General features: G+C 39.8%; 1 protein-coding gene across 1 annotated transcript in view; it reads left to right on the top strand.

Annotated features, from left to right (window-relative positions):
• The window catches only part of KCP (kielin cysteine rich BMP regulator), a 176,799-nt gene extending 165,005 nt beyond the window's left edge, over window positions 1-11,794 (top strand). The window contains exons 50-54 of the mRNA XM_069765428.1: window positions 193-304; window positions 3,685-3,786; window positions 3,940-4,104; window positions 9,656-9,950; window positions 10,594-11,794. Of these exons, the coding sequence (XP_069621529.1) occupies window positions 193-304; window positions 3,685-3,786; window positions 3,940-4,104; window positions 9,656-9,950; window positions 10,594-10,811 (892 nt within the window). The 3' untranslated portion in view covers window positions 10,812-11,794. The remainder of the gene's footprint in view (window positions 1-192; window positions 305-3,684; window positions 3,787-3,939; window positions 4,105-9,655; window positions 9,951-10,593) is intronic.
• The last annotated feature ends 293 nt before the right edge of the window (window positions 11,795-12,087 follow it).

Genomic DNA, 12,087 nt, shown 5'->3' with positions numbered 1-12,087 from the left:
GAAATTTATGTATGAGGTAGCCAAGATTATTGTCTATAAACTGATCGTAGTCTCACGTTCAAAGCAGTAGTGGATGGTGAGAAATGGAGCCTGAAAGTCAAAAGTCCAAAACATAGCTACCCTTTTGCTTGTAAATGTACATACTATATTTTAATGAAATATATGATTGTTGCATTTTTTATGTCCTTATAGTGTCCATGTGACAAATGATAACCGTGGTCAACATGGGGTGTCATGGACCAAAGAAGTAACGGTGTTGATTGGTGATGCAGTTGTGCAGCTCCTTCAGGACTGGGTTGTGATGGTAAGCAATGAATATTAAAGAGGACCTGTCACTATCTATATATATAATTGTCTAAGGGTTTTTCCGTCTGTCTGTCTGTCTGTCTGTCCTGGAAATCCCTGCTCTCTGATTGGTCGAGGCCGCCAGGCCTCGACCAATCAGAGACCGGCACAGCATCGACGTAGAAATCCCGCGTCTCTGATTGGTCGAGGCTGCCAGGCCTCGACCAATCAGCAACGGGCACAGCGACGATGATGTCATAATGGTTGCCATGGCGATGATGATGTCATAAAGGTTGCCTCGACCAATCAGCGACGGGCACAGTCTGCCGCGAATTCTGGAATCATCATTGTCCATATATTACAGGGACATGCATATTCTAGAATACCCGATGCGTTAGAATCGGGCCACAATCTAGTATATATATATTGTCTAAGTCTATATATATAATTGTCTAAGGGTTTTTCCGTCTGTCTGTCTGTCTGTCTTTCTGTCTGTCTGGCCAGGCCTCGACCAATCAGCAACGGGCACAGCGACGATGATGTCATAAAGGACGTAGACATCTCACGTTTCTGATTCAGCGACGGGCACAGTATCGACGTAGATGTCATAATGGTTGCCATGGCGACGATGATGTCATAAAGGTTGCCTCGACCAATCAGCGACGGGCACAGTGTGCCGCGAATTCTGGAATCATCATTGTCCATATACTACGGGGACATGCATATTCTAGAATACCCGATGCGTTAGAATCGGGCCACAATCTAGTGTATATATATAATGTCTAAGGGTTTTTCCGTCTGTCTGTCTGTCTGTCTGTCTGTCTGTCCTGGAAATCCCGCATCTCTGATTGGTCGAGGCCACCAGGCCTCGACCAATCAGCGACGGGCACAGCGACGATGATGTCATAAAGGACGTAGACATCCTGCGTCTCTGATTGGTCGAGGCCTGGCGGGGCCACAATCTAGTATATATATATTCGTCTAAGGGGCACTTCCGTCTGTTTGTCAGTCTGTCTGTCACGGAAATCCCACATCGCTGATCAGTGCGAATTCACCCCTTCCTACTCTCTGTCAGTGCCCCCTCCAGTCAGCGCTCACACAGGGTTAATGGCTGCGTTACACCGTGTTAGTCTGTTAACGCTGCTATTAACCCTGTGTAACCAAATTTTTACTATTGATGCTGCCTATGCAGCATTAATAGTAAAAAGATCTAATGTTAAAAATAATAAACAAAATAAAAAATCATTATATTCTCACCTTCCGTCGCCTTTCCCGCTGCTCCTCGTGATGCTCCGGTCCATGCATTGCGGTCTCGCGAGACCACTACATCATCATTTCGCGAGACCGCAATGCATTCTTGGGACCGGAGCGTCACGAGGAGCATCGGTAAATACCTGGGCTGGAACCGGGGGCCGACGGAAGGTGAGTATATAACTATTTTTTATTTTAATTCTTTTTTTTAGCAGGGATATGGTGCCCACATTGCTATATACTACGTGGGCTTTGTTAGATACTGCATGGGCTGTGTTATATACTACATCTCTGTGGTATATATTACGTGGCTGCTATATACTACATCGCTGTATCACTGTGCTCTATACTTTCGCCCGGGGCTCTCAAAAACCTGAAGCCAGGACTGGCTACACTGATTGTTCGTGGTCGGGCGTGACCAATCAGTGACAGGCGCAGTCCGGCCGTGAATTGGCTCGGAATTTGAACCACGCTTCGCTAATTGGTCACGCCCGGCTGGCCGAATCCTGTGTATTAATTGCATTATTCTGAAAACTTCCATAAATAAACTACATACATATTCTAGAATACCCGATGCGTTAGAATCGGGCCACCATCTAGTGTGTATATATATGTATATATATATATATATATAGTACAGAATGGAAGACCATTCCCGGTGACTACCTCTTGAAGCCCATCAAGAGAATACCAAGAGTGTGCAAAGCAGTCATCAAAGCGAAAGGTGGCTACTTTGAAGATCCTAGAATATAAGACATAATTTCAGTTGTTTCACACTTTTTTGTTACGGTAAGTATATAATTCCACATGTGTTAATTCATAGTTTTGATGCCTTCAGTGTGAATGTACAATTTTCATAGTCATGAAAATACAGAAAAACCTTTAAATGAGAAGGTGTGTCCAAACTTTTGGTCTGTACTATATACAGGGTGGTCCAAAAGTAAGTGGACAGAAAATAACATTTATTTTGATTTATTATTATTATTATTTATTTTGAATTTTTATGCTGTTATGTGACACAAAATAGTTAATAAATAACATTTTCCACATGTCTACTTTACATCAGCACAATTTTGGAAACAGAATTTTTTTTTTTTTGACCAGTGATTTCTCATTTTTACAACAACATTTACAAAAACTTTTTTTTTAGGGACCACCTCACATTTGAAGTCAGTTTGAGGGGTCTCTATGGTGGAAAATATCCAAAAGTGACACCATTCTAAAAACTGCAACCCTTAAGATGCTTAAAACCAAATTCAAGAAGTTTATTAACCCTTCAGGTGTTTCACAGCAGCAGAAGCAACATAGAAAAAAAAATTAACATTTAACTTTTTAGTCACAAAAATGATCTTTTAGCAACAATTTCTTTTATTATACCAAGGGTAAAAGGAGAAAGTGGACCGCAAAAGTTGTTGTGCAATTTGTCCTGAGTACTCCGATACCCCATATGTGGGGGGAACCACTGTTTGGGCGCATGGGAGCGCTCAGAAGAGAAGTAGTGACGTTTTAGAATGCAGACTTTGATGGAATGGTCTGAGGGCGTCATGTTGCGTTTGCAAAGCCCCTGATGTGCCTAAACAGTAGAAACCCCCATAAGGGACCCCATTTTGCAAACTAGACCCCCCCAAGAAACTTATCTAGATGTGTGGTGAGAATTTTGAACCCCAAAACCCATGTTTGATAAATCTCCACCTTCATAACTCTATTACACATACTGTCCACCTACTTTTGGACCACCCTGTATATATGTGTGTGTATAGAAATGCCTTAATTCTCCTGAATCTAGTTTGTTCCTGTCCCTCTTTGTTCCTGAGATATACCTCCCCTTCTCTGTATATACAGTAAATCTAGTCTTTTTGGCCAACTGGACGTGAGCTGGAGCAGAAAACAATTAATGACCACGTCCGAGTGGGTAATACGACTGGATTTATATACATGAAAGAGACGACCCTATCTCAGGAATGTTGGAAATGCTGGATACAGTGGCATTTACATCAAGTAAAAAAATATATATTTATGGAAAGTGACAGGTCCTATTTAAGTATATCAGATGAAGGGCAATGTGTCCGATACTTTCATTGCCCGTGTGCCATAATTTCTCCATGAACATGTTTTGAGGTTTTACTTACTGTCTGTTTGTGCTTACAGGTTGATTATCAGACCGTAGAGCTACCATTCCTAAAAGAGCCATACATTTACATTGAGAGGAAAACAAATACCATTCTACTGAACAGTAACATTGGAGTGAAGGTAGTGAAACATGCATACCAACAATAATGGCGGAATTGCAGTGCACAAACTGTACATGTGTTACTAGGCTCTTAATTACACCAGAAATTGGTCTGTAAAGGCTGCATTGTGGCATGATTGATTAATATTATTCCTTGGATTCACATCCATCAGGTACAATGGAATGGACGTTCTCACTTAGAGGTCAGCGTTCCAGGAACTTATCGAGATCATCTATGTGGGTTATGTGGAAATTTCAACAACTATCCTCAAGATGATATGCGTGACCGCAGGGGGCAGATACTTCTATCAGAGGCTGCCTTTGGGAACAGCTGGAAGGTAAGTATATTAAACCTGGGCACACAAAAAGGAAGGAAAGTATCACAGCTAGTGAAGGTTAGGTGAAGGTCGGGCCATGTGGCAAAGGGGCATATGCCCTCTGGTCTAGTCACACAGCAGCTATTTAGGGTCTGCTGAGACCCTACTACAAAAAGAGTAATCGTTGTTTTAGATTTTAATAAATCATTAGTAAACATGAAAATAAGCAACTTTGTAATGTATCTTACTAGACACATTTGTTTCTTTCTGATCCTGGACTGATCTTTCCTCTCAATTCATTGGTAAAATCTGTATTCAGTGAAGACTGGTGCCTATATTACTGAGATAGAAGATAACAGTTGGTGTTTTTAAAATTCTATGGGGAGGCGCTATAGGCAAATACATTCTGCTGCAAGTTCTCATGAAAAGAACAGTTATAGGTTTTCCATAGAACTTTATAAGTGCCAACAATCATCTCCTATCTCAGTAATGGGAAAGTCTGTATTCAGTGCATGCAGATTACATAGTTACATAGTTATTAAGGTTGAAGGAAGACTATAAGTCCATCTAGCTCAACCCATAGCCTAACCTAACATGCCCTAACATGTTGATCCAGAGGAAGGCAAAAAAAAACCCATGTGGCAAAGAGTAAGCTCCACATTGGGGAAAAAATTCCTTCCCGACTCCACATACGGCAATCAGACTAGTTCCCTGGATCAACGCCCTATCAAGGAATCTAGTGTATATACCCTGTAACATTATACTTTTCCAGAAAGGTATCCAGTCCCCTCTTAAATTTAAGTAATGAATCACTCATTACAACATCATACGGCAGAGAGTTCCATAGTCTCACTGCTCTTACAGTAAAGAATCCGCGTCTGTTATTATGCTTAAACCTTTTTTCCTCCAAACGCAGAGGATGCCCCCTTGTCCCGGTTTCAGGTCTATGATTAAAAAGATCATCAGAAAGGTCCTTGTACTGTCCCCTCATATATTTATACATTAAAATAAGATCACCCCTTAGTCTTCGTTTTTCCAAACTAAATAGCCCCAAGTGTAATAACCTATCTTGGTATTGCAGACCCCCCAGTCCTCTAATAACCTTGGTCGCTCTTCTCTAGTTCAGCTATGTCTTTCTTATACACTGGAGACCAGAACTGTGCACAGTATTCTAAGTGTGGTCGAACTAGTGACTTGTATAGAGGTAAAATTATGTTCTCCTCATGAGCATCTATGACTCTTTTAATGCATCCCATTATTTTATTTGCCTTTGTAGCAGCTGCCTGACACTGGCCACTGAATATGAGTTTGTCATCCACCCATACACCCAGGTTTTTTTCATTGACTGTTTTGCCCAGAGATTTAGAATTAAGCACATAATTATACATCTTATTACTTCTACCCAAGTGCATGACCTTACATTTATCCCCATTAAAGCTCATTTGCCATTTATCAGCCCAAGCTTCTAGTTTACATAAATCATCCTGTAATATAAAATTGTCCTCCTCTGTATTGATTACCCTGCAGAGTTTAGTGTCATTCATGTACCCATGAATTGAGAATTTTAAAAATGACCAGTCATGGAGGAGAAAGAAGCAGATTCCTCTAATAAGACATATTACAAAGTTTATTATTTTTACAAGTACTATTGAGTTATGAAAGAAAAACCTGTTGAAACGTGGCCAGTGTTTGCTCTTATTTTATTCCCGCTGAAATACTGAGTAATACAGCTTTTGTTGCTCTAAAATTTGCCCCACAGTGCCTTTTTATTTAGAACTAATTTTTCTGATCTCTACCAAAGGGGCATTGCTCATAAAGTAATTATACAGAGCAGGAGGCATGCATTTAGGCTGCTCTGCATAATTATCCTGTGAGCATCACCCCATTGGGGAAAATAAAAAGGCCAAAATCTCTGGTACTGTATAATGAATTTTATATGATACATTTTAGAAAGTAAAATAAATGCAGAATACTCAGGGGAGCATTGGGAATAAAATAAGAATTATTTAATTATTACAATCCATGGCTTTGCAGAGCACTAGCTTCAAATTATTTTTTTGTGTTTCTTTTCCAATGTATTCACTTGGCTGATGCCGAGATTGTACTGTAGACAACCCCTTATTTTAGATTTGTACAAGGACAAGAGTATGCGCAGTATGTAAATATGTCAATGATATACTGGTTTACACAGATTTATTTGTGTTTTGTTTTATATTAGTAGTGGCTATATTTTTTTTCTGACTGCCTAACGCTACCCCTTATCGGGTTTATAGGATTTTAGGATACCTTTAATATATAAAATCCTAACATTGCGTAACATACTTGTAGGATTGGCTGTCTTCACACTCCTGGCACTCAACTCATGATGGCTCCATATGCAATTTTCTGAGACGATTACGGGCTAACCTTAAGCAAGAGTGTGAAAACAGCCAAAACCTATCATTACTCTAACACTACATCAGAATCAATTTTTTTGCAGAAAATAAACTTTGTAAAAGATATTTTTTTATATAAATATTTTTTATAAATATTATGTAACTTTTCTATAGTGTTCAGCTTTTGTCAACATAACATGCAGTTTAATGTTTATGAGAATAACATGCAATTTCCAGACCTCAGACTTTTCTTTCTGACATCTGGCTCTTTTTCTGAATCTGTGCCGTATACTTACTTAGTTCTACAGGGTGGACCATGTGTATGGATACATCTAAATAAAATGGGAATGGTTAGTGATATCAACTTCCTGTTTGTGGCACATTAGTATATGCTAGGGGGAAACTTTTCAAGATGGGTGGTGACCATGGCGGCCATTTTGAAGTTGGCCATTTTGAATCCAACTTTATTTTTTCCAATGGGAAGAGGGTCATGGGATACATCAAACTTATTGAGAATTTCACAAGAAAAACAATGGTGTGCTTGGTTTTAACATAACTTTATTCTTTCATGAGTTATTTTCGAGTTATTCTTTGTATACAGCCATTGACATGTCGCAGAGGTTAACACGTGAGGAGCGGATAGAAATTGTGTTGCTGTCTGGTGAACGCAGTACCCGGGTCATTGCAGCAGATTTAAATGCAAGACACCCTACGCAAGAAAGCTGTCACCATTCCCATGTTATTTAGGTGTATCCATATAAATGGCCCACCCAAAAAAGTTTGCCTCATCATTGAACATAATGTTCTGTGTAAACTGAGGGTCCTGTTCCAATTTTTGTTTTGCCTATTCTGCAAATTCAGCACACCGATCTGGCATCATTTGAACATCCCTTCGGCGGATATTAGCTACTCACAAATGACATCCTTACAAAATCCAGCTGCTGCAGCATCTCAATGAGGATGACCCAGAATACACTGAATATGCAGAATGGGTAGAACAAAAATTGGAACGGGACCCTCAGTTTGCACAGAACATGACGCAAACTTTTTTGGGTGGGCCATTTATATGGATACACCTAAATAACATGGGAATGGTGACAGTTTTCTTGCGTAGGGTGTCTTGCATTGAAATCTGCTGCAATGACCCGTACACTGCGTTCACCAGACATCAACACATTTTCTATCCCCTCCTCACGTTTTAACCTCTGTGACATGTCAATGGCTGAAAACAAAGAGAGACTTGTAAATAACTCATGAAATAAAGTTACATTAAAATCAAGCACATCATTTTTTTCCTTGTGAAATTCTCAATAAGTTTGATGTGTCACATGACCTTCTTTCCATTGGAAAAATAAAGTTTGATCAAAAATGGCCGACTTCAAAATGGCCGCCCATGGTCACCACCCATCTTGAAAAGTTTTCCCCCTCCCATATATGAAAAAAAGCAATATATAGTATATTAAACATGTCAAATGATCCTACCAAAGGTCTGGGAACATAGCATAAGCAGGAATTTTAAAACATAACTTTTAATGTGTTATAAAATAAAAAAATACAAAATAGTGTCACCAAAGAAAATGTCATAAAAAAGTACTATATGGTGTAACCTGTTAAGGAATGCACCACATCTAGAATAGTACTCCTAAGGGTTTAGTGAAAACAACACTAGCAATGGCCCAGTGTACTATCACTCACACCAAGGTACCCTATTTAATAATAATGATGCATAGATGCAGCAGCACTTATCATGTGCAAAACCTAATAAATAGGTAACCTTGGTTGCATAAATATTAGCAGGTATCAAAAAAGAGGGGTAAAGAAAAAATGGTGAGAAAAATTAACAAAAGTATCAATATTGGAACATTCTCACCAATTGCCGAGGACAGGTAAGGTGGAGCCAAAACTTGCTGGAGTGGAAGAATCCATCATGCCACAGCGTTGGGAGACAATACCCTGTCAATCCCCAAGGGGCTATCCATAAAGCTGAATCCCCAAGCTCCCGCCCTTACAAGGGCAGTCCACATCTACCCCTAAAGTATAACATGCCCTGCACTCTCCCTATTTGGGTGTCCCAACGCATTTCTTTTCAAGCTGGATCATCAGGGGACTAGCTTGCATGGGAGATAAAGTGCTTAAGTGCTACATGAAGAAACATAGATACCTGCCACCCTCTATGCCGTATACTAATGTGCCACAAACAGGAAATTCATATCACCAAACAATCCCATTTTATTTAGGTGTATCGATATACATGACCCACCCTGTATTCCTGAACACATCTATTAAGTTTTGTTTTGTTCCCGAATATATGTAGTAAGCTCAATTTCTTTTCCCGTGTCATCCTAGAAAACTTGTTTTTTACATACTTTATATGTATGTAGAAAGCTTGGTTGTTCTCCTGTGTGTATATAGTAAGCTTGGTGCTGGTACAGTATCTATGTAGTAAGTGTCAGTTCCTTTTGAGAAAATGATTCTAAGTAGAATCTGTGGGGGTTTCAGCTCTCTGGTAGCCGCTTAGATACACATAGACACAGGGGTTTTATATCAAAACACAGCTGTAAAGTTTATGAAGGACAATACAGTTTATCTCCAAAAATATAAACAGTCTTTCTTCAGCACAAATGAATAACCTCACAGTCCTTTCTCTGGGTAAGGCAAAGTACATCACATGGTCTCACCTACTTGGTATTATGGGCACTTCTAAGTCTCTAGAATTGACTATCCACCATGAATAGTTTTCCCAAGCTCCAACACAATACACACACTGCTGAGATGTTCCCAGCATCCTATTATTAGTTCTGTAAGACCTAGACTGGAGTATATGAGCAACTTTTCCCACCCAGGCTCGTCTGGTGCTCTTAAATCCCGGACAGAAAATCCAGACAAAATAAAAAGCATCTGAGTAACACATACCTGCCATAGGCCCTTACCTGCTGCTTTTTACAAGTCTCATGTATTGAATTTGGTATTGCAGACTATTAGTTTTGTATTTTGGTTTCTGATGTTGCACATCTGAGACAGACAATTAATTATAAGGTTATCATGATCTTATATCTGTGAACTATACTGCATCACCTTCTAGTAATGTAAAAAAGAATTCCAATATTAATCCTAAAGATGTGCCATTGCTTAGAGATTGCCCCCAGGTTACAATTTGCCAGTCAGCCCCTGGCAACAATTATTTATGTTGTGCTCAGGTACAAAGTAATGACTCTACTAATGACTGCTGGGATGGACAAGATGTGGATCCTTGTAAGCAAGCTGGATATCGTGCCAGGAAAGAGGCCAATAGCCGCTGTAAACTGCTGAAGTCCAGTGTGTTTGAGCCATGCCACAAAGTTGTTCCTCCTGAGATGTTCTTCGCTTCATGTGTTTATGACTTGTGTGCTTGTGGGGCTGGAGATGAGTGCCTCTGTGATGCTTTGGAAGCCTACGCATCAGAGTGCAGAGAAGCCGGCGTTATTCTACAATGGAGATCTCCAGCATTATGTGGTAATTATGTTTTTACATTCATATTATTCTTATAAATAATATACTTGAATATGAAGCACTGAAGAATAAGATCTGCTTTAATTTAGTCATCTTTCTTCATACATTGATATTTCCTTCTACGTCTCTTAGTCAGTTGCGAGGGTGCTGTCAGTCTGACCAATGATTTGAAAGAGGTAGTCCTGACTGCAAAGCTGCTTTGAAATGGACTTGCCGTTTACTTAAAACTTTTACTTGAAAGGAAAAGAATAGATGAGCTGTATAATTAGGTTAATATCCCATGACATGTAATGATTTTGGTGAAGATACAGCCAATCAGCTATTGGTAGTGATTCATTATAGAGTTGTCCAGAAATAAGATATCGATGTCCTATGCTTAATACTTAATAACTTATTACTGAACAACTCCTTTAGGGCAATGAGATATAGTGCATCTCCAGGAAAAACAGTTACAGTGCCATCTAAATTTTTACCACCAAAACCGTGAATTGTTTTTATCAAGAATGGCTTTTCCACCAAGTTAACCTCTCACTTTAACTTCCACTTGAGTATAAGGCTACATATGAAGTGTACTTCTAAAGATAATTAAAAATAATTGTATATTATATTAGCCATATCCTTTGTAATTATTTCTTTTCTCTTATAGCTGTTGGCTGTCCCTACGATAGAGGTTATGTGTTTGATGAATGCGGCCCTCCTTGTCCTAAGACTTGCTTTAATAAAGATGTTCCACTTGGCGTATTGGAGTCTCACTGCTTCAAACCATGTGTTCCTGGCTGTCAATGCCCTGCAGGACTAGTAGAACATGAGTCCCACTGCATCCCTCCAGAGTCATGTCCGAAGATCATTCACGGGAACCTGTAAAATCAAGAACACGTTACAGAAGTCATTATAAACCAATATTCCTGTATATTTCTGTGGAATACAATGTCTTTAAGAATTTTCACCATGCATATGTGACATGGAGTTGAGGGGTTAATGATTCTCTATCATGTAAAAGTCCCGTCGTATACCTCCTATATTGTGCTTTTTCCTGTTCATCAGACTTCTGAAAATTTGCTTTTTTACAAAGACCAGAGGAAAAAAACGCTTAAAAAAATGGCAAACCCCACAATGGGACATTTCTATAAATTCTGAGGACTATTACCATAGCAATGTGACAGATTTGTCGAAGAATCTAGAGGATTAATCATTTTGTGGAGTTATTTCTACTGGAAGCCATATTGGAAGGACAATTCTATCATTTATCAAGACACAAATATATACAGTATTAAAGCGAACAAACAAATGTATGACTTCCTCTTTCCATTGGAATGACTTCTGTGTATCTATATGTGGCCACATATCTATATGTAGATGGAGTGGGGGCCATGGGTAGACAGAGATGCCCGGGGATGGAGGATACAGAGAGTAGCCCCTGCACTATCCAGTTTGTGTATTGGATTCACCCATTCAATGCTCCGTACACCACTGACGCACGTCCTGCCTCCTATTCAGACTCATCACGCTACGTCCTCTGAAATGTGCCAGCTATCTTTCATTTGGGAAAGTTATTCCATTCATTTGACATTCACGGACTCTGTGACTCTTGTCTCCATGAAAATGGGCTAATCGACTATCAGTCACGTGCCATGAGGGCAGCCTGCACTATACAGCTCTGTGCCCTCAGGTCTGGCTGTTGCTACAGAAGCCTCTCTTTAGAAGTGACACCAGTCAGCCTCACCCTGTGGAGCACTGCGGAGTGTTGGTAGACAGCCCCTTTTTAGGGCTCAGCAAACATATTATTAGAAAAAAAAATCATGTTTCACCTTCATAAAAATACAAATCAATAAAATTATGGTAAGATAGCTGCATTCTGACGATTGCATCGAGATAAGTATTGTCATGTTGGCAACACTCATCTCTCCTCTTGATGTTACTGGGACAGAGACCAGCGCTGGACTTCATTAGTGCCCAGTAATGTTCTGGGGGTATTAAGGGGTGACCCTCCTAATTTCATCCCTCCCTCAGTAATTACACAGCAAGCACCGAGTCCATCTCCTGCAATCAAGCAGGTTAAGCCCTTAGATGCCACTGACCATTGTGATTGCAGCAACTGAGAGGTTGGAAAAGGGGAGAAGTGTCCGTCTGATGCCGATCT

The sequence above is a fragment of the Ranitomeya imitator genome, chromosome 4, assembly GCF_032444005.1.
Source record: "Ranitomeya imitator isolate aRanImi1 chromosome 4, aRanImi1.pri, whole genome shotgun sequence".
NCBI lineage: Eukaryota > Metazoa > Chordata > Amphibia > Anura > Dendrobatidae > Ranitomeya > Ranitomeya imitator.
Note: the sequence above shows the minus strand (reverse complement) of the source record. Positions and strands in the feature narration are given on the sequence as shown.